The sequence below is a fragment of the Podarcis bocagei genome (assembly GCF_964188305.1).
Source record: "Podarcis bocagei genome assembly, chromosome: 1".
In the NCBI taxonomy this organism is placed as follows: Eukaryota; Metazoa; Chordata; class Lepidosauria; order Squamata; family Lacertidae; genus Podarcis; species Podarcis bocagei.
In genome coordinates this window covers 4,440,433-4,463,807 of record NC_138125.1, presented here as the reverse complement: position 1 = coordinate 4,463,807, position 23,375 = coordinate 4,440,433, and the positions used below count along the sequence as shown (strand labels likewise).

Below are 23,375 nucleotides of genomic sequence, written 5' to 3'. Positions count from 1 at the left end.
AGCAGCTGAGGAGAGGAGCATTAACCCTTCCCTTCCCCAGCTGCAATATGCACAAAGCTAACTCTGCACAGAACACATGCATTCACAAAAATCAGGCTTGAAAACAGCTTTCCATTGGCAGCTAGGGAAGCTGCTTTTCAAGCCTAGATGCCACATGGGGAGGGTTCAAGAGGGGAGAGTGAGTCACAGAGACACAGAGAGGAATAAGTCTTTCCTGTCCAGTTAAACCCCTCTCCACAAATGCCAAGGGCTGCAATGGGAGTCTGTTTTCAAGCCTAACTGCTACAGGGGGCGGGGAGGATGGACGTTGGATGAGAAAGCACCACAGGCTACATCTGTAGCAGTTTCTGACCCTCATCTTAAAGGATGGACCGTACAGTGGTACCTCGGGTTAAGTACTTAATTCGTTCCAGAGGTCTGTTCTTAACCTGAAACTGTTCTTAACCTGAAGTACCACTTTAGCTAATGGGGCCTCCCGCTGCTGCTGGAGCACGATTTCTGTTCTCATTATGAAGCAAAGTTCTTAAACCGAGGTACTATTTCTGGGTTAGCGGAGTCTGTAACCTGAAGCATATGTAACCTGAAGTGTATGTAACCCGAGGTACTACTGTATTATACATATAACTTCTTACTGTCAGTAACCTGAAACATACTCAGTGGGATTTGAAGCATGCTTAGGATTGCAGTGCAAAATTGTTATATGCAACAGGTGAACAATGAGAGAGAACACAGGAAGCTGCCTAATACGGAGTCAGACCATTGTTCTTTCTAGCTCAGTCCCACCTGATTGGCAGTGGCTTCCCAGGAATTCAGAAAGGATCTCTCCCAGTCCTAGCTGGAGATGATTGGGATTGAATGTGAGAACTTCTGCATTCAAAGCATATGCTCTACCCCTGAGCCATCCCACAAAGCAAACATTAATTTGCAGTGAATTAGTTAGGAATATAGAAAGTAGCCTTATAACGAGTCAGACCATTGGACCATACATTTAAATACTGTCCACACCAGTAATCCCCAAACATTTCGCCTTGGTTGACCACTTAATAAATTTTCTGGCTGTTTTTAACAATTGAACTGCACTGTGCTAGATGGTGTATTATTTTAATTGTATATATTGCTTATTTCTAATATAATTGTATTTTATTGTATTACAGTTCGATTACCGTGGAATACAATATAGTACAATCAGTAAGTAATAAAAACAAGAAGAATACAATTAAAATATATATATGAATATAATATCTGACAAAGTTCACGGGCCACAGTGTGGGAACCCCTGGTCTTCACAGACTGGAATTGATACTCCAAGCCCTCCCTGAGTTGCCAGGGGTGGGATCTAGGACCTTCTGCAAGGAAAGCCACTGAGCTACAGCTACAGAAGTGACCACTACAAATTTATTGTCATTCGGATTAGAGACTTATCCTCCACAAACAGATGTTCTTCTGCTAAATGGAAGCAATCAAAAAGCTGCATTGTTTACAGAGTTAATGAGAAGATGCATACAAAGTACTTCTATTCCAAACACATTGCTATCCCAAGATTTTTTCAGAACAAACAGGATGGACAATGCTGCAAATACAACTTTTTTCATAGTTTTCGTTTACAGTCATTATCTTTTAAAGGCCAGTTTAAAGAAATGTAGTTCTATTTTTTTAAAAAACACAGCTGCCATAACTATCCCAAGTTTCAGAACTGTTTTTACTTGTATGGTCCTGTTAGCTTTTAACTTGATAGATATTACAACCTGGCCTACATCCAAGGTCAAAGGTATTGTAAAAAAGTTTCCACTATTTTCATCTGGCTTGTAGAGGGGACTTTGACCCCAGCATGATCTACACATTATCAAAACAGCAAGCTTACACAACCTGCTTCCAGAGCTTTATAAAGCCCACTGCAAAAGAGACTGACGCATGATCCTCATTATGAGACATTTACACAGAACCGTAAGAGTTAGAATGAGGATGGCCTCCCAAAATATATGTTTGAACTTCAAATAAGCTTTTATCCTGTGGAGGGCGATTAAACTCATCCCACAGAGCATCTTAAAAACTTGCTGTCTCCACTGAATTCCATCCTATACTTTGAGCAAATTATACACATGTGGACAATTCTCATCAATGACACGCAAAGCCAATAGAAGGCATGACTTATTCATTATGTAAGAGACTGTGGTGCTTCTTCGCTTAATATTTGAAGAGGCTGAACAACTTTAAGTGCTGAGGCCTGCAGTCACCTTGAAACATTCTTTTCATAACCCAAGGACAAAAAAATATTTCTAAAACTGATTTTCTACAGTCCCACAAGCCATGTCAAGCCTCAGAGTCCTTCACGCACACACAAACTTCCTTTTGAACCAAGTATTTATATCTGCTTTTCCTTCCTTATTACATCAGTACGAAGTTTTAGTACAGTGCAGGATGACTTCTGTTTAGCTGCACCAGCTATGACTTGTGTACATAACTAGCCAGCAAATCAAGTATTTACATAGCACCAGAAGTGTGCTGCGGAGCTGATAAGGATGTTGTGTTTAAACTAGTATACTATTCAGACACAAATGCATTATTAAGGAAGGAAAGCATCAGATTACCAACTGTATAAACCTCAGCATCTTTTACCAGCACAGGAACTTTAGCACTGAACCACAGTGCACTCCACAAAATGCAGAACACATTGATGAAAGCTCACTAGGCACAATGTGCCATGCAGAAATGTTCTAATGGCAGTACTGTACAACTTGCTGTATAGCAACAGCTACCATGTCTCATTAACAGGTGCCTGACATAGCCTAGGACACTCTCTAACGCAGGAGGCTGCACTAAGCCATAACACCATACACTTGCCTAAGAGAGGTAGCTAGCTGTAATAACACTGCAATTACTCTTTCAGAAAGTCAGAAGTTTTTTGGGGGGGGCGTGTGCAGGAATAAGCATTTTAATAACTGTTTGCAATAGTAAACACTGCCCTGCTTAACGATCTTAATGTTTTTGTAATAACTAGCACAGACCCTCCTTTCCTATCACTTGGTCTAAATTCCTAGAAACTGAACTTAATGAGTCCAAAGAAAAGGAACAGCCACATACAATGGAGTATTCATTAATCTAGAATTTAGAAACCACCTATCATATCTGAGAAACTTCCCCTAATTTGCAGTGAAAACAATGCTAGCCTAGATTCCTTCAGTCACGTGCAGTGCATTTCTGGTATTACATGTGAAGTCTATTCCCCTCTCAGAAGCTCAGGAGTTTTGGAGTAAGGGGGGGCACACCATCTATGGGTAAATCCTCTATGTGAAGCTTAAACATACAAGCACAGTTTATGTAGTTCTTTTGACTGCAAAAATCAGCCTTTACGTTTAAACACATGTATGGTCAAATCAAGATCCTTAGACCAATGACTCCTTCGCTTCTGCCACATCACTGACCCAGGATGGCACCTTCTACTACTTGTCATTACATGTCCCTGTAAATACTATCACACTTGTATTTATGTGCAAGTACTGTAAAGAATCCAGCAGCCATTGTACATGCTACAGAAAGTATGGTAGCTAACCAGGAGAAGGGTTAGACTCAGAGGTGGCCTGTATTCTGCCTGCTAGAGAAAGAGATCCAACATCAAGTTTCTCTAACAAAAAACCTGGCATTTAAAAATAGTTATGGGTTTCTGAAATCAGTCCCATGTGCGATGCAAATATGCAATTTCATTTCCACACCCAGCGCTTCGCCTTCCAGCTTCCACCAAAGCAAGGAGAAAGGCCACACCTTTCCCCCTAATAGTTACAACTTACCAAGTTTTTCCACCAATTTCAGCATGACGCCGCCAATATGGACCTCTCCTGTGACCCTCAGAGTTACATCTCTGTTCAGGTCTGTGACATGGACGCTTAACTCCCACGTCCCATCCGCATAGCAGCCATCTGGCATCCGTATACCGTCCAGAGCCATCGTTCCTCCTTCCTGCAAGCAAGCAGCAGAGGAAACGGCATTCATTAGCTAAGCAGAAGCCTCACACTCGCAGCTCATAAGCCTCTCCCTGCTTCCCATTTACTGAAGGAAAAGCATGAAGGAGCCAAATCCAGGGAAGGCAAACAAGCTTTCCTTAAGTCAGCTGCGAAGAAGAAAGAAGAAGAGGAGAAAAGGCTGAGCTCCCAACACATGGCTCAATTTACAAAGAACTTAGTGAGGCAATTGGTGGGGGAGGGCAGAGTCGGACTGCAAACTTGGAAGAACGCAAGCATGAAGGCAATGCAAACCAAAACCTTATTTAGCCCCAACTCTGCCTAATATATTTAGAGGAGGGATTACAATGCCCTTATTCAGCTTCTCACCTACACCTAAAACAAAATGTTTTCCTTATTTGTTTACTGTTCACCTTCTCTCTCTCTCTCTCTCTGTGTGTGTGTGTGGGGCACACATCATCCATACTATCAATTTTCACCAGGGCACTCACTCAACACGGATGCACTGACATGCTCCCTCCTTATTACCCTGAGTCTGCACATCCTCTCCAACATCTGTGCTAAAAGGGGTGCGAAAAATTAGAAATGGATAGTACCCCTCCGCCGGAAAAAGAGCGCCACCCCTTGACCCATAAAAGGGTCTCCTTAGCCTTTCCCTCCTAGAAAATACAGCTATTACTACTACTACTACTACTACTACTACTACTACTACTACTATTAATGGTATTTTAAAGGCGAGTCAAGGGCAACTCTATATAGCAGCCAAGACTTCGCTTGGGCGGAGAGTGAGAGTCCGAAAGGAACAAGGGAAGCTCTATTCCGGCTGTGCAAGAGGGATGGGGAGGCAGGGGTGGAGGAGATGGAGGGAAAAGGAGAAAAAGGAAGAGAGGAAGACCCGACTTTGCCCCACAAGAACCTCCATCCAGAGGAGGGTCGCATGCGAAGAGGGAAGAGACTCTGGAAAAGAAACCCGGGGGAAAAATGGGGGGAGGAGGGAAGGGGAGAGAGACGGAAAGGGGGGGGGGTCAGGCAGACATATCCATAGACAACCACGACCCCCATTCGCACCCAGCCCAGCCCCACAACGCGGTGCCTTAAGGATGGGCATGTGCAGGGATGCGCCCCTCGACCTACAAGTGGGGAATGGCCGGGGAGGAGAGGGGGGGGAAGGCAACCCCCTCAGCTTCCCATTATCTTTAAAGGGTGGGGAAGCAAAGCCCACCCCCCACAAATTCATACATACGAAAACCCCTCGCAGACACAAAGCCCCGTCCTATTCACACGCACTCCCTCGCCCGCAATGCACGCGTGAAACACGGCGCCTTCCCTCTCACGCACCATTCACACGTTCGCACAAATTCCCGCACACATAGAGAGAGAGAGAGAGAGACCCTCCGCGCCCCCCCCCCCACTCGCCTGCCGGGCTGGGCTCCTCTTCTTCCTCGGCCGGGGAGCGTCCCTTCGTGGGGGCTGCGAGGAGGAGGAGGAGGAGGAGGAGGCGGAGGGCGCTTCTTCTCGCTTCTGGCCACCGCCGCGGACGCCGCCAGGACGGGAGCCTTCCCCGCCCCCCGGGGCGCCGCCTGAGGGGAGGGAGGAGGAGGGAGGAGGCGGCGGCCAGAAAGGCCCGAGGCGGGGCGGGAGGGGGGGGGAGAAGGGAGGGAGGCGCCGCTGCCCTTTTATGGAAGCGGACGGCGGAGGAGCGGGGGCGCGGGGCCAACATCCGGGACTCCCCCGTGGGCGGGAAAGGAGGAGCGGGGAGGCGGGGGGAGGAGGAGGAGGAGGAGGCTGCCGGGACTCCTGAGGGAAGAAGGAGGGAGGGGAAAAGCGCGGGAAGCCGCCGCTCTGAGGCGATTTACCTCACAGTCGCTCTCCCGCCCCACAGCAATGGGGGCTTGCGGGGAGACCCTCGCCGGGCTGTGTGGTCTTCAACGAGGGGTTCCAGTCAGGCTGCCTGGCTGGGGAACTTTTCCTTTTCCCTTTTTCCTTCATTTTATATTTTTATTGTGGTCTCTGGGGCCAGTGATGGGGTCTGGGGAATGCAACCCCTTTTTCTTTTTCTTTCTTTTTTATTAAAGATTTTCTTGATTTACAAAATCTTTATCTTGCCGACTTAACGTAACTGGCCCGCCTTCGTTTCGTCTCCTTTGCAAGCCGCCCTTCGCCCGAGGATCCCAGGGCGGTTAACAGGAGAAAGGTGCGCAATGAGAATACAAAATACACGATAAAACAAAACAGTTACAAAGCCACAGAATAAACCAGCCCGAAGAGACACCTGGTTGGCAGCCCTGAAAGCAGGAGGGGCAGTTTCTTAATAAATACATAGATACACGTGTGTATAAATAGATACGTGTGTGTGTTTCAGCCTTTGCCGACCTGGTGCCCTCCAGTTGTTGCAGGTCGACCACTATCGCTTAATGGGAAATTCAGGTCATAACCAGAAATTTTTAGAAACAGCTCGCTTTCTCCAAAATATTTTTTTTTATGACAAGTGAGAGGGAAATGCACGGAAAAGTGTGAGGGTCCCTGCAAACAAATGAGGGTGAATGCTCAACAAACAGGTCATAGCTCAGTCGGCAGAATGTGAGACTCTTAATCTCACGGTTGTGGGTTCGAGTCCTGCTGCGGGTTGGACAAGATGACCCCTCGGAGTCCTTTCCAACTCTACACTGCTATGACTACCGTCTGCTACCTATAGATTTTCAAAGCGATCCCTACTAATGTTCCTATTCTTCCCTTGACTCCCAGCTCTTTTCCCCCATTTTTTAAATTGATTTTCCAAATTTATAAACAAACACACATAAATCCTAACTGTAATCATTCCACAATTGTTAACATTGTTAGGTGACTTCCTCAAATCCCCCTGGCTGAATTTCAATGTATATCATTGTAACAGTTTTCCAAGACTAATTTTTCATAAAATTTAGTCACTTCACTTCTTTCTTACTTTTCATATAAACTTTAAACATATTATATAAAATCACATATTTATATCCTAAACCAATCTGGTATTTGCAAGTGTTTCTATTTAAATTATCTTAGCATATTTAAATATTCTTTAAATTCCATCCATTCTTCCTGGTACTCCTCCTCCTCCTGGTTGCGGACTCTTCTGGTCAGGTCAGCTAGCTCCCCAAAGTCCATCATCTTCATCTGCCTTTGACTCAATAAACGAATGGGAAGTTAATTTAAACACGGGGCGTGTAGTGAGGATGTTAATGATAAAGAAGCAGGGGAGAAACCGGTGTAAGGGAAAAGATGCCTGCCATAGAGTTGTCTTTAGCCCAGATAAGACGCTTCTGACATTTCTTGTTTAGGAGCAGCTTGACAAGAGGAATCTGACATTTGAAGCCCATCTCCAGGATCCGTCTGTGTGTGGTGGCTCTTGATGCACTGACTCCAGCCTCAGTCCACTCCTTGTGAAAGTCCCCAACTCGTCTGAATGGTCTTTTTCTGACAATCCTCTCCAGGCTGCGGTCATCCCTGCTGCTTGTGCACCTTTTTCTTCCACGCTTTCCCCTTCCGCATAACTTTCCATTAATTTCCTTCGATACAGCACTTTGGGAACATCCAACTTCTTCTGCAATTACCTTTCGAGGCTTTCCCTCCTTATGGAGGGTCTCAATGATGGCTTTCTGCACAACTGTCAGGTCAGCAGCCTTCTCCGTGTTTGTGCTTCCCACTGAACCAGACTGATAGACCATTTCAAGGCTCAGGAATCCATTGCAGGTGTTATGGATTGAATAGCTACTGCACCTTTTCACAATATTCTAATTTTCTGAGATTCTTAATTTGGGGTTTTCATCATCTGAACGCCATAATCATCACAATTATAACAAATAAAGGCTTGACATATCTCACTTTGCATGTCATGAGTTTATCTCATATATTAGTTTCACCTTTTAAGTTGAATTACTGAAATAAATTAACTTTCCCACAATATTCTAATTTTTCAAGTTTCACCTGTAAGTCTGGCTTGGAGGGAGAATGGCATGGATGCAGTGACAGCCCCAGGCCTTGAAGATATCAAGGCAGAAATATCGTCCCCTCTTTCTGGAGAAGCAGCCCTACATGATTTGGTTTTCTTTGGACAAGAGACAGCAGGAGGCTTTACGGCATCCATATAATAAACATAAGGGATGCTGGTGACGCTGTGGGTTAAACCACAGAGCCTAGGACTTGCCAATCAGAAGGTCAGCTGTTCGAATCCCGCGACGGGGTGAGCTCCTGTTGCTCGGTCCCTTCTCCTGCCAACCTAGCAGTTCGAAAGCACGTCAAAGTGCAAGTAGATCAATAGGTACCGCTCCGGCGGGAATGTAAACGGCGTTTCCATGCTCTGCTCTGGTTCGCCAGAAGCGGCTTAGTCATGCTGGCCACATGACCCAGAAGCTGTACACCGGCTCCCTCGGCCAATAAAGCGAGATGAGTGCCACAACCCCAGAGTCGGTCACGACTGGACCTAATGGTCAGGGGTCCCTTCCCCTTTATAATAAACATATGCAATTATGCAAGCAAACAGGCACTTCTACTGCAAAGCCCTCGAGACTTCTCTGCAGTGCTCACCTGTCCAAGCATGGACCACACCTGCACCTGCCTAGCTTCAGCGATGTACCTTTAGTTTTAGACCATACTTGGGGGGTTGAAGTCGGCTCCAAATAAGAACTCTCTTCTCTGTCGCAGGCTCAATGTGCAGGCCCTTTTCCTCCCCTACAACAACGCTGGCTGAGAACTGGCTGCAGAAGCCGTCTTGCAGGTAAGCTACCCATCTGGGAAAACATCTCCAACGGTTAGTTCCTCTTGAGGGAACATCAGCCTATTGTTCGTGACTATTAATAAGCAATCACCTTAGCAAAGAAGGGTCACCCAGCAGCTGTAACAATATAGAGACTGGATAGGAACCAAGAGTGCAGCCGGGGAAAGAACAGAGAGCTCATTATGTCAGCGAGGGTGGGAATGGGATCAAGGAGTCCTATGGAAAAAATTCCCCCGAGGGAGTCAATCTGTCCCAAAATAACGTCTCAAAGAGTCTCACATAGCACTGATACCCTGAAGATTTAATTCCACACACATTTTCTCAGTGTTTTCACTGCAACAAGCTTGCCCCAGGAGAGAAGTGGAGTGACGTGACCCCATCCCACCCTGTGATTGTTTTCTTTTAACCGAGGGTAATCACATCATTGCAGGGCCCTAATTGCATTATTACTAGTTTGGGGTCAGTGGTGGAATCCTCCTGAAATAGCCTCGGTTTTCCGAAAGTATCAGTCAAGTTTATTTATATGCCCCTTTCCTGCCACCATTATGCTCAGAGTGGCTTTGCAACAGATCTAGACCAAGCAGCAACGTAACAGATATTACAGAAAAATGCATAACTCACCAAAGCACAGTGTGTTTTAGAGGTTAATGTGAAAGAGTTCTGGATCTGCCCTGCTTGCTTGGAAGGCGGGAAAGAGAGGCAATGGTGGTGGTGGTAGGGACATGGGGGGGGGCGCTGTGGTCTGAACCTCTTGGGCTTGCCGAATGTAAGGTCAGCAATTTGACTAGCTCCCTCAGGCTGAAAGCGGAGAAGAGTGCTTCACCCCAAAGTCGAATTTGTCTGGACTTAACCGTCCAGGAGTCCTTTACCTTAGATGAATTGGAGGGGCTGATTGACATAGAACATTATTATTGGGTTGCATATAAATGCTGTACATAATTAAATAAACTCAACACTGCAAACTACTTCAGAGGCACTTGTATTTGAGTTGAAAACAATGCATTTATAACAACAGGCATAATTATTTCTGCACACGTAAAACTTTTGTGTTGCATGGATTCAGACAACCAGTGCCATGCAATGGTAGTGCTGAGAGCATGGTGGATCTTGTGAGCATCCCAGTATGTGTCAAGACAGCAGATGACCACATCCTGGCTGAATCTGTGTTTCCCCAGTTGTGGCGAGACCTAATCATAGCTAGTTGATGAAATAATGGCTTTCAAATGCCAAACTGGCAACTTGGGCTAAAACTTTTGTATGAATCTAGCTCTTTCTGCATGTCCAGGGAACCTGTGGAGCGAGGATTTGGATTGCAACCACTGTGCTCATTCCCAGCATGTATGCATAGATGTACAATGGCCAAATATAGGAGCTCCCCATGTGACCAGGCATCCTTCAAAAGGTGCACAGAGCCTAGGTGGGTATATCCCTGGCTCTGTTCAGAGTTTCTGTTGAATAATGCAGGTCAGAAATAGGGGAGCAGGTGCGACCTGATTTCCCCTCCATGTGTTCATTGGCTGCAGTACAGTTGTCATGTGAAAAAGGCTTTTGCCCAATAGCACACACAACTGGAGGAAAGAAGATTTGCATGACTAACATATGCCTTGCTGTGTGTGCCTAAAAACTAGAAAACTGAATTATAACAGTTCAAGCTTGTTACTTGCATAACTTCTCTCAGCTTGAATGCAAAAACAAAGGAGGCCAGTTTGATGTTTTAACTTCTATAATATTTTGCTTCCAAGTTCTCAGTGAGCTCTGGACTTGGTGAAAGTCTCCCAGAAGAATCAGAAGACTGGCAAGAAACCCTCTTTGCTCCCAAGGGCTGATTATTTACCAAGTAGTGTTTATCCTGTTGTGCATTACATTGCTTTATAAATTGGTCATCTGTGGGACAAAGTATGTGTTACATTAAATGTTAAATTCAATGCAATATGCAACAGGTCGCCATATCGATCAATCTAGGACTTGTGTTCTGCAGGGGAGGCCTGGCTGGTTGTCCCATCAATAGATGCATTGCATTGTATAGTGTCAGCTCCAAGGCTGTGGAAGTTTCCCCATTCACAGAGGTGGCTTCCTTCTGATGTCAGCAAAAATATTTTTTTGCACTGACATGGCAGGGGGAGGCATTAATCTAATCCCACTTTATTGATTCCTGATGTACTGAATGGATGTTATGCTTGTTGTGCTATTTTAATATGTTTTAATTCATTCATGATAGTTGGTTTTTAATTTTATATTGTATAACATCCTAGGGTCACAGAATTGTTGGAAAGGTCTTTTTGCCCAACCCTCTACAAGACAAATCTAAGGGTGTAAGAAGAGGCTGCCCACTGGATCAGACCAGTGGCCCATTTATTCCAGCATTCTGTTCTCACATTGTCCAACCAGATGCCTACATGAAACCCGAAAGCAGGACCTGAGCACAACAGCACTCTCCCCCTTATAGCCTCCTAGATTATAGAAGGACCACAAGTGGGGCTGGGAGTATTTCCACCGGCCTTCAATACCACTGTTCAAATATGAAATTAGGCCCAAGCCAAAAATGTCATTTTCAGGCCTGTCTGATTGATGTCCACTTGACTCCTGCTAGTTCTCCACATGATTTTTCTGTCCACCCTCAAACAGGTGGATCGTGTGAAGAAATGCAGTGTGTGAGCTGTTGACTGCACAATACATTTTGCTGCAGTTCTCCAGATAGATTGGAAATTGCGCCCTGGAATTTGAAGGCAAGGTTGGGAATTCAGGCAACTTGCGTCATGAGCTGTTAAGGAGCTGTAAGCTCTTCCCATTTGTTTGCAAGAACTGCTCGGATTTTATAGGCAGCTGTATCCAAATAAGGTACTGAAACAAGAGGGCTCAGAAGTTGACATAAATTACATCAGCCAGACCTGGCTTCAGTTTAGCTACTGGACCTGACAGTCTTATGGCTCTCTGCCTTTCTCTCTCTGCAAGTTTGGTATAAGAAAGCTTTTTCCCCTTTCTGCTGCTCAGCACCTCAGTGTCACAGCCTGGCTCAATAGTCTGTAACAGATGGCCAGTTTTAAAATCAGATTCATCATTTTTCATTCCTCATTACATAGGCATTGCTTATGCAAAGCATTAACCTTCATAATTGCCACTTACTTTGGGGATCAGATACAGGGGTTTGTGGGCTCTTGGGCACCAGGGTGCCAGTGGACCATCTTCCTCTCCATCACAGAGACCCCTCCGCACATGGGACCTTTCCTCTGTCGTGGTTTGGGGCAGCTGATGGTGCTTTTGCTTTTGTTCCTACACCGGGGTGATGAACCTTAGGCACATGGGCAGAAGGTGGCTCTCCAGGCCTCTCAATTTGACCCACAAGACTCTCCCTTGGTGATGCACTCTCCCCATTGCACAGCCCCCACTGACCCTCCTGCTCTGGGCCCTCCTCAAGTGCTTATGCTTGGTTGCAGTGTGTCTTTGAACTGTAATGATGCCACATCTCTGCTAGGATGGAGATGTGTGTCTGACTTTTGCATGGCTAGACCAAGGCCTACTGCACAAAGGTAAGAGCTGCATCCATTGCGCTACCTAATTCTGCCTCTTGTCCTGCCCACCACTAGTATGTGGCCACCTGTATCATTGCCCACATCAGAATGCGGCCACCCACCAGGCTGAAAGAGATTCCACACCCCTTTCCAATACCAACAAAAAAGTCTATGCTGGTCCTTCCAAGCATCAATGAGAGAGTCAGACTCCAGGCAGGTGTCAGATGCCTCTCCCATTGGGAAATGGGAGCTCACTCCAAAGGTTCTGGCTAGAGGAGAGCCCTCTGGGTGGGTCACTGTGAGAACAGGATGCTGGACTAGATGGGCCATTGCAGGGGCGCCGACTTATAAAAAATATTGGGGGAGCCCGCGAAAGCTCATGAATAATAAATAAGCTCATGAATATGCAGATAAAGTGGCACCGCCTCCTCGTGAGCGAATAGGGGAGAGCGTGCTGCACCTATTAATCAGCTCCGAAGGAAATTGGGTGGAGCTTTTGCTCGGGAGGGAGGGCAGGAGGCATGCAGCCCGACCCTGTGCATTTTGGGCTGGGGGAGGGGCGGCGGTGGCGCTCTGCTGGAGGGGCGCCCGAGATTATTGGGGGGGCGGAGCCCCCCCAAACGAATTTTTGAGGGGGCTCGGGCCCCCTCAGGCCCCATGGAGTCGGCGCCTATGGGCCATTGGCCTGATCCAGCAGGTCTCTTCTTATGTTCTCTGTTCCTCCATGTTCTACATGCAGGTGTCTGCTAATGCCGGGCCAAATCAGATACATTAATGTGGCATAGCCGATATTTATAGCACATTGGGAGAATCTGCACCATAAACATAAACAGAGTGAAAACTGATTGACCTAGCAGGGCTTCCCTCCAGGAACTGTTGAAATTGTCATGCTGTGATGGGGGCTGAAAATTCTTTATTGGCAAACCCATCCATTTTGTAGAGTTCAAGTAAGTTCAGCCTGTGATACAGGAACACAGGAAATTGTCTTATACTGAGTCAGGCCCCTGGTCCATCTAGCTTATTATTGCAGTCCAGGGTTTGATATACCTTCTGTTAGTGACATAGATGCCTTATACCAAGTTATTTCTTGCTGTGTGTGTGTTAAATGATGTGCTCTGATACCAAACTGATCACATAAGTAGCCATTGCTTGGACATGCCATTAGGAACATTAATGTCAGTTATTTTCAGCAGAAAGTGCCTTATGCTTCTTGGGAATTCCAAGAAACCCAAAAAATCAGCAGAGTTTTGAAATCCCTGGTTAAAATGAGAGGAGTGTTGAATGGTTCTGTCTACCATATTTTTTCAAAATGTCATCCAGTTGTATCCAAACATAGATAAAACCTGTTCTTCAATCTCAGGAATCATCATGGGAAATTTGGTAATGATATTTTAAGAAATGTCTAAATGCAAAGATACAAACATATTTGTTGTTGACGTCTGTCTCAGGATACAATGGAGGAGTGTGCCTTTGTGGGTAAAGTCAAACTGTTGGAAGGTTGCAGCACCTGCTGTGGCTTTAGAGACTAATATGGGAGAGACGTGTTTTGTTGCAGCTGGGGCAGATGAAGGCATCCAGTTCAGCTGATACAAATGTACCATGGCGTTTCTTCTTTCTGGACTCCTCCCAGCGGTTACTCCTCCTCTGGTCGCTAGTATGGACACATGACCTGACAGTCTGTCTCTAGGTACTGCAGTTATCTGCCATGGATTCCTTATGAGGAACGGTTGAAGGAGTTGGGGATGTTGAGCCTAGAAAAGAGGCGAGTGAGAGGATATCAAATATCTAAAGGGCTGTCACATAAAAGACAGAGCAAGCTTGCTTTCTCCTGGTTTTCTCTTTGGTTTTCATTGGACTCCAACCAATGGCTTCAAGTTGCAAGAAAGGAGATTCCAACTCAATATCCAGAAGATCTTTCTGCCAGTAAGAGCTATTTGACAGTGGAATGGACTCCCTTGGAAGATAGCGGGCTCTTCTATATTGTAGGTTTCTAAGCATAGGTTGAATGACCATCTGTCATGGATGCTTTAGCTGAGATTCCCTCATTGCACAGGTCAGACGAGATGACCCTCAGGACCCCTTCCAACTTTGTTATTCTATGTATGTTAGGGTTAGCAGCATTTGGCATTCTGTGGGTTCAATCTGGAGTTCAATCAAGATTCAACCCAGATCCTCTGCACACAAGGAACCCTGTTATGCACCTCAACTGCATTCTTTTGTGTGCACAAAAGGGTCTTTAACGACTTTCCACTCAATATGATCAGCCAGATTCACATCCAAATAGATGAACTAGCAAGGAAACAAAGGAGCATTGTGTTATTGATACATTCCTTGTGTGAAAATCCTGATACAGTTGAAAAACCAACTTTTGCCAACCTGGTGGCCCCCACATGTTTGGGCTGCAACTCCTATCAGCTGCAACCAGCAGTTAAAAATAAATGATGGAGTCATTTGCTCCATAACTACCTCCAAACGAATCAATGAAGTTTGAATGTATGGCTCTTTGAGCAGATCGCACACACGATATCATAGTTTTCCGATTTAACAGCTGGGATCTTGCGAATTGCATGATTATCTGATTGAAACTGGAGAATGGTGCAAGCTTAGCCGCTGGCATGGCCCTTGATGCCTGCATGGATGGGAAAGTAATAGGAACAATGACTTGTTCTAGGGGCGGCACCTTAGTACTCAAAAGGGAACAAGAACCTTGTGGTTAGACCACAGACCTCGGAAACAGGAAATGCGGATTTGTCTGTCAGTACCTAGCTTTGCCACAGATTTCTGCAGGGCATGGAGTCAAGCCAACCCACTCAGGGCTTCTGTGAAAGCATGCGGTGAAATGTTATACCTTGAGATGTATTTGCCCACCGAGATGGTGACTGAATGGCCAGCCGTGGGTCTGCCATGCCTCTTGCAAACTAAAGGATGGGTGTCTGATTACCTTCCACGATTTCATCATCCACAGGTGGTTGCCATGGTTTTTCAGACTGCGTTGTTGTAGAAACTGAAATTTTAAAAATGCACTTAGGAAAGAAGAGCAGAGGTAAATCCAATAACAACGTCAACCACACTTGTATAAGATAAATGGACATTAAAAGGTAGCTATTTTAGCCCTTGGGGTAAATTCCAAAATCCATATTAGGTCAAACAATGGCCATTCTGATCAGGGTTTTATGGGACTTGTAGTTCAAAACAACTGGAAGGCACCAGGTTGGTGGAGACTGGTCTAGATGGTAAAACAAAGTCGGGGTAGGGAAAATTGGCTGATGGTGGAGTCTTGGAGTTTGCATCTGGTCACTGTCTCAATTCAAAGTGTTGGTGCTGACCTTTAAAGCCCTAAATGGCCTCGGTCATAGAATCATAGAATCATAGAGTTGGAAGAGACCACAAGGGCCATCGAGTCCAACCCCCTGCCAAGCAGGAAACACCATCAGAGCACTCCTGACATATGGTTGTCAAGCCTCTGCTTAAAGACCTCCAAAGGAGGAGACTCCACCACACTCCTTGGCAGCAAATTCCACTGTCGAACAGCTCTTACTGTCAGGAAGTTCTTCCTAATGTTTAGGTGGAATCTTCTTTCTTGGAGTTTGGATCCATTGCTCCATGTCCGCTTCTCTGGAGCAGCAGAAAACAACCTTTCTCCCTCCTCTATGTGACATCCTTTTATATCTTTGAACATGGCTATCATATCACCCCTTAACCTCCTCTTCTCCAGGCTAAACATGCCCAGCTCCCTTAGTCGTTCCTCATAAGGCATCGTTTCCAGGCCTTTGACCATTTTGGTTGCCCTCCTCTGGACACGTTCCAGTTTGTCAGTGTCCTTCTTGAATTGTGGTGCCCAGAACTGGACACAGTACTCCAGGTGAGGTCTGACCAGAGCAGAATACAGTGGCACTATTACTTCCCTTGATCTAGATGCTATACTCCTATTGATGCAGCCCAGAATTGCATTGGCTTTTTTAGCTGCCGCGTCACACTGTTGGCTCATGTCAAGTTTATGGTCAACCAAGACTCCTAGATCCTTTTCACATGTACTGCTCTCAAGCCAGGTGTCACCCATCTTGTATTTGTGCCTCTCATTTTTTTTGCCCAAGTGCAATACTTTACATTTCTCCCTGTTAAAATTCATCTTGTTTGTTTTGGCCCAGTTCTCTAATCTGTCAAGGTCGTTTTGAAGTGTGATCCTGTCCTCTGGGGTGTTAGCCACCCCTCCCAGTTTGGTGTCATCTGCAAATTTGATCAGGATGCCCTTGAGTCCATCATCCAAGTCGTTGATAAAGATGTTGAATAAGACCGGGCCCAAGACAGAACCCTGTGGCACCCCACTAGTCACTCTTCTCCAGGATGAAGAGGAACCATTGATGAGAACCCTTTGGGTTCGGTTAGTCAGCCAGTTACAAATCCACTGAGTGGTAGCATAGTCAAGACCGCATTTTACCAGCTTCTTTACAAGGATATCATGGGGCACCTTGTCAAATGCCTTCCTGAAATCAAGGTAGACTACATCCACTGCGTTCCCTTCATCTACCAGGCTTGTAATTCTGTCAAAAAACGAGATCAGGTTAGTCTGACATGACTTATTTTTCAGAAATCCATGCTGACTATTGGTGATCACAGCATTCCTTTCTAGGTGCTCACAGACTGTTTGCTTAATGATCTGCTCCAGAATCTTCCCTGGTATTGATGTCAGAGTGACTGGGCGATAATTATTTGGGTCCTCTCTTTTCCCCTTTTTGAAAATAGGGACAACATTTGCCCTCCTCCAGTCTGCCGGGACTTCGCCTGTTCTCCAGGAATTCTCAAAGATGACTGCCAGTGGTTCTGAGATCACATCTGCCAGTTCTTTTAATACTCTCGGATGCAGTTCATCTGGCCCTGGAGACTTGAATACATCTAAACTAGCCAAGTATTCTTGTACTATCTCCTTAGTTATTCTGGGCTGTGTTTCCTTTGCTGAATCATTTGCTCCAAATTCTTCAGGTCGGGCATTGTTTTCTTTATCGGAGAAGACTGAGGCAAAGAAGGCATTGAGGAGTTCAGCCCTTTCTGTGTCCCCTGTTTGCATTTCACCATCTTCTCCTCTGAGTGACCCCACTGTTTCTTTGTTCTTCCTTTTGCTACGAACATACCCATAAAAGCCTTTTTTGTTGCTTTTAACCTCTCTAGCCAGCCTGAGTTCATTCTGTGCTTTAGCTTTTCTGACTTTGTGTCTACACGTGCTGGCTATTTGTTTGAATTCCTCTTTGGTGGTTTCCCCCCTTTTCCATTTTTTGTACACATCCTTTTTTAATCTTAACTCAGTTAAAAGTTCTTTAGATAGCCACCCTGGCTTCCTCTTAACAAACTCCCACCCATCATGAACTCCCTTTCCTTTTAGTATTACTGTCCATGGGATCTCACCCAGCACTTCCCTAAGTTTTATGAAGTCGGCTTTCTTAAAGTCAAGAAATTGAGTCCTATTATGCTTGGCTGCTCCTTTCCGCTGTATAGTAAACTTCAGAAGAGCATGATCATTCGCGCCTAATGATCCTTCCACTTCTACCCCACTAACCAGGTCATCAACATTGGTTAGGACCAGATCTAAAATGGCTGTTCCTCTTGTTGCTTCTCCCACTTTCTGGACAATGAAGTTGTCTGCAAGGCCAGTGAGGAATCTGTTTGACCTTATGCTCTTGGCTGAGTTTGACATCCAACAAATATCCGGGTAATTAAAGTCCCCCATTACTACTATCTCCCTTCCTTTTGCATGCTTGGCCATCTGTTCCAGGAAGGCATCATCTATGTCCTCCGTTTGGCTTGGGGATCTATAGTAAACTCCCACAATGAGGTCTCTGTTATTCTTCTCTCCCTTAATTTTGACCCAAATGCTCTCACTTTGGCTTTGAGGTTCTAAATCTTGGATCTCTTCACAGGTATACACATCCCTGACATATAACGCCACTCCTCCTCCTTTCTTGTCTGGTCTGTTTCTCTGAAATAGATTGTATCCCCCCATTATTACATTCCAATCGTGGGACTTATCCCACCAGGTTTCAGTGATGCCTATTATGTCATATTTAGTTTGCTAAATATCCAGTATATCGTTCTGCCCGGACACTGAGGTCCAGCTCTGAGGGCCTTCTGGCGGTTCCCTCGCTGCAGGAAGCCAAGTTACAGGGAACAGGGATGCGGACTTATAAAAAATATTGGGGGGGGGGGCCGGGAAAGCTCATGAATAATAAATAAGCTCATGAATATCCAAATAAAGTGGCGCCGCCTCCTTGTGAGCGAATAGGGGAGAGCGTGCTGCGCCTATTAATCAGCTCCGAAGGAAATTGGGTGGAGCTTTTGCTCGGGAGGGAGGGCAGGAGGCATGCAGCCCGACCCTGTGCATTTTGGGCTGGGGGAGGGGCGGCGATGGCGCTCTGCTGGAGGGGCGCCGGAGATTATTGGGGGGGCGGAGCCCCCCAAACGAATTTTTGAGGGGGCTCGGGCCCCCTCAAGCCCCATGGAGTCGGCGCCTATGACAGGGAACCAGGCAGAGGGCCTTCTCGGTAGTGGCACCCTCCCTGTGGAACGCCCTCCCACCAGATGTCAAAGAGAACAACAACTACCAGACTTTTAGAAGACATCTGAAGGCAGCCCTATTTAGGGAAGCTTTTAATGTTTGATGTATTACAGTATTTTAATATTTTTTTGGAAGCCGCCCAGAGTGGCTGGGGAAGTCCAGCCAGATGGGCAGGGTATAAATAATAAATTATTATTATTATTGTTATTATTATTATTATTATTATTTGAAGGTCGGAGAAGATAGCAGACAATAAGCTGAAGTTCTGTTAGGTACATATTCCGTCTTAAGACACAAATACAGATTACCTACAAATGCTCAATGGCAGTATCTCCAGATGAAAAAACTTGCTCACTAGCATCTATGGACCAGCAGCTTTCACAGCTTCAGAGGCCCCAGAGATATTGAAGCAGTTGATTAATTCTTATGCAACAAAAAAAACCTGACCATCAACATATATAAATCTTTGTTACTAGCAAACCAATTTGATATACAGTGGTACCTCGGGTTACATACGCTTCAGGTTACAGACTCTGCTAACCCAGAAATAGTGCTTCAGGTTGAGAACTTTGCTTCAGGATGAGAACAGAAATCGGGCTCTAGCGGTGCAGTGGCAGCAGGAGGCCCCATTAGCTAAAGTGGTGCTTCAGGTTAAGAACAGTTTCAGGTTAAGAACGGACCTCCGGAACGAATTAAGTGCTTAACCCGAGGTACCACTGTACAGGTATTGAGGGAGGAATGGAATAAAGAATTAGAGATCTCCATTTCGACCACACGGTTTTATGTGCTATAACAGTGGTGTCTCTGGACCTTAAATTGAGGTTCATACAACAAAAAATAATTTTTAGATTATAATGGATCCCATTACATTTTTTTTTAAAGGGCTGTCTAAGGTATCTAACTGTTGGAGATGCAATAGGAATAATGCTTCTCTAAAACCTATGTTGAAAGATTTTTGGCAGAAGTAACAAACTATCAACAGAACTATACAGAACAAGCTTACATTTACAGAGCAAAACGTCCTTTTGAATTATATACCCAACACATGGAACCTTACAAAAAGACAATAAGAGTGGACTCTCTGCACCCTTACCATGGCAAAAAGACGGATACTGATGAACTGGAAAAATGAAACTGCAATTCCCTTCTCCGATTGAATTGAAGACCTACAAACTCTCAACATATGAACAACTTATACCTCTAACTTACATATAAACGCCTACTCGCCATGGACAAATTCAATGATATTTGGAATCCTTTCTTACAAATACTGTAATAGGTTAAGATCTGGTGGAGTACAACAACAACTTTGCAAAGTAAAAACAATCAAAAAACAAAAAAAATGGCGAAATCTGGCAGGCAAAATGTTCCCGTGGGCTAAGACACGGGTAGGCAAACTAAGGCCCGGGGGCCGGATCTGGCCCAATCGCCTTCTAAATCTGGCCCACAGATGGTCTGGGAATCAGCGTGTTTTTACATGAGTAGAATGTGCCCTTTTCTTTAAAATGCATCTCTGGGTTATTTGTGGGGCATAGGAATTCTTCATTCCCCCCAATATAGTCCGGCCCCCCACAAGGTCAGAGGGACAGTGGACCGGCCCCCTGCTGAAAAAGTTTGCTGACCCCTGCGTAAGCATAAGCGTAGGGCTGTTTGAACCCTGGAGGAAGAGGCTGTAACAAAAAAGGTTATTTCCACAGTGCCTGAACTCCTGTGGCTTTGACAGTCATTTACAGGAGGCCTTGGGTATGAAAGGCTTTCATATGAGCAGGCTCATTAAAGACTCCGATGCCAACAGCTGGATCTGTTTGCACATCAAACACACCCCATGAACCGCCTTGCCTTGTTGTTTGCTGGGCCCCGAGCCATTAGAGCTGCTCCTTGCTCCATTCCATGGGTTGCAGGGTGACCCTGCAGGCTTCCTGAGCTGCTTCCACAGCCTGCAAAGAGAAAAATTTGGTGGCTCCCCACACCTTGTGGCACCTTAAAGAGCAACAGATCCATTCCTTCTGGGGGGCTTTCGTGGACTTGAGGGCACTTGGTCAGACAGATGAAATGTTGAAATATATATAAAAAATTAAAGAATTGTCCAGTAGCACCTTGTTGTTGTTTAGTCGTGTCCAACTCTTCGTGACCCCATGAACCAGAGCACACCAGGCACTCCTGTCTTCCACTGCCTCCCGCAGTTTGGACAAACTCATGCTGGCAGCTTCGAGAACACTGTCCAACCATCTCATCCTCTGTCGTCCCCTTCTCCTTGTGCCCTCCATCTTTCCCAACATCAGGGTCTTTTCCAGGGAGTCTTCTCTTCTTATGAGGTGGCCAAAGTATTGGAGCCTCAGCTTCAGGATCTGTCCTTCCAGTGAGCACTCAGGGCTGATTTCCTTAAGAATGGAGAGGTTTGATCTTCTTGCAGTCCATGGGACTCTCCAGAGTCTCCTCCAGCACCATAATTCAAAAGCATCAATTCTTCAGCGATCAGATCAGTAGCATCTAAGAGACCAACTAAGTTTGTTCTAGGTGTAAGCTTTCATGTGCATGCACACTTCTTCAGATACACTGAAACAGAAGTCACCAGACCTTGTATATAGTGGGAAGGTGGGGTGGGGATGTTGTCTCCTTGGTTAAGAAGGAATGGGAGAAATATATAATGTATCTAAGAGAACACTGTAAACAACTGAAAACTTTGGCAGGATTTGAGTAATGCTTGCAATGTACAAAAAAACTATGGGAAAATGGACTATTAAAAAATTAGAGAAAATAAGATAAGCAGATGAAAAAAAGAATGACAATGGTAACCATGGAAGGGTGGAGGGAAGTCAAGGGATTCAGAGAATCCTAAATGAGGAGGTGAATGATGTGTTTGAATTTAAATATCTTATGTAAATATTAATAAAAATATATTTAAAAAAAGAAATGTTGTCTGCTTGGGGTTTCCATGGAAAAGCTCAACTGATGTGTACAAGAGAAGAATAGTGGTCCATTAACAGTTGCAATTGTGGGAAGCAATACTATATTTCTTTCTATGCTGTGTTATGCTCTGCTGTCAACCATGGTGGGAATATAAACCCACAAGTCCCAATTAAGTCCATGTTTTTAATAGAATAAAAGAGGTTGTGTGTGACATTTAGAGCTCAGGCTTGCAGCTCTTTTAGGAAGTGGGCTTCTCTAAAGACATGGTGCTGAACCTCTTCTCTGCATTTAAAATGCCTATTTTAAGACAGTCAGATAGCAGCTGTGTGGGGCTGGCAGGGCTGCTAATTGTAATTGCCACAGGCAGGGGTGGAGCAGAGATTTTAACCCTTTCCAGCCCTGCTGCAATCTGGATGAAAGGTGCTCCTGTGAAGCTGCTGCTTGCATCTGGAGGGGAAGTCTCATTTCCCATGGCATCTGAGGGCTGGGCTCTAGTGGGGGAAGGGGCTCCCTCCAGTAGTAGCTGCTGCTATTTGCATTTTTTAAAAAGTACATGTGAAATGCAAAGGCTCTGTTTAGTTTCAATCTAAGATAAACCATTGAAATGTTCCTTTGGGTTACCCAGGGGGCCAGCAGTGTTTGTGGGAGCTCTTCCCCACTCCTACCTGCTTTGCTCTGGTACTGCTTATACTCCCCAGTGGCTGCCAAGAATGACAATGGGAAAAGGAACGTTGTTGTTGTTGTTGTTGTTAATAGGTTGCTATTTTAAGGAAATGTAAATCAAAGCAACAGGAGACGGGTGGCGCTGTGGGTTAAACCTCAGAGCTTGCCAATCAGTACTTGCCGATCAGAAGGTCGGCAGTTCAAATCCCCATGACGGGGTGAGCTCCCGTTGCTCGGTCCCTGCTCCTGCCAACCTAGCAGTTCGAAAGCACGTCAAAGTGCAAGCAGATAAATAGGTACCGCTCTGGCGGGAAGGTAAACGGTATTTCCGTGCACTGCTCTGGTTCGCCAGAAGCGGCTTAGTCATGCTGGCCACATGACCCGGAAGCTGTACGCCAGCTCCCTCGGCCAATAAAGCAAGATGAGTGCCGCAACCCCAGAGTTGGTCACGACTGGACCTAATGATCAGGGGTCCCTTTACCTTTACCTTAAGTCAAAGCAACACACATCAATATACGGTACATGATGATGTCCCTTCACTTGTTTCCAAAACTACTTCAAACCACATTGTCAGGAGAGAAGCATCTCAAGGTGGGGTTGCTGTTTTGAGCAGGAAACTTGCATCGTAATCATTCTGTCCGAAGAGCTTGAAGCTGGAATTTCTTGCAATTTCAGACGTTCAAAACCCAGAAGACAAAACTATGTCAATATACTGTTTGAAAATATAGATTTTAATGCTCCTTTCCAGATTGTTTTGATGACTGACTCATGTCTCTGGAAGACTTTTTGCAACTCCACCCAGAAAGAGTAACTGTTATTTAAGAATTTTCCATTATGGAATGAAATACCAAAGCTTGGGGTGGGGTAGGGAAGCAAACACCATCCACATTTGGGGCGGCATTCTTCTTATCATTGTCCCACATTGGGGGGCATTCTTGTTATCAATGCCACACTTGTCACTAATATCCATTTATTTTGTTTCATTCCTCTGCTCTACCTTTCTGTTGGCTCAGGGTGGAGAGCAACACTTTAGAATAGGA

The 23,375-nt window shown here is 45.3% G+C and overlaps 1 protein-coding gene and 2 long non-coding RNA genes across 6 annotated transcripts in view; 1 reads left to right on the top strand and 2 right to left on the bottom strand.

Moving 5' to 3' along the window:
• FERMT2 (FERM domain containing kindlin 2) overlaps positions 1-5,550 on the bottom strand; it is an 87,298-nt gene extending 81,748 nt beyond the window's left edge. For 2 of the 4 annotated variants that reach the window (XM_081192416.1, XM_081192417.1), the window contains exons 1-2: positions 5,369-5,550; positions 3,786-3,950 (exon numbers count right to left, since the gene is read on the bottom strand). In XM_081192416.1, coding sequence (XP_081048542.1) covers positions 3,786-3,942 — 157 coding nt within the window. In that variant the 5' untranslated portion in view covers positions 3,943-3,950; positions 5,369-5,550. The remainder of the gene's footprint in view (positions 1-3,785; positions 3,951-5,368) is intronic. The other 2 variants (XM_081192418.1, XM_081192419.1) reach the window with 2 other exon arrangements.
• Positions 5,551-5,724: 174 nt separating this feature from the next.
• On the top strand, positions 5,725-12,541 carry LOC308587485. Its single transcript, XR_014008408.1, has 3 exons — positions 5,725-6,150; positions 8,634-8,706; positions 11,332-12,541. It is a non-coding gene; the product is annotated as an uncharacterized lncRNA (long non-coding RNA).
• An 835-nt stretch (positions 12,542-13,376) lies between these two features.
• On the bottom strand, positions 13,377-15,194 carry LOC308587445. The gene is made up of 2 exons (XR_014008390.1): positions 15,064-15,194; positions 13,377-14,504 (listed from the first exon to the last, which is right to left on the bottom strand). It is a non-coding gene; the product is annotated as an uncharacterized lncRNA (long non-coding RNA).
• Between the last annotated feature and the right edge of the window lie 8,181 nt (positions 15,195-23,375).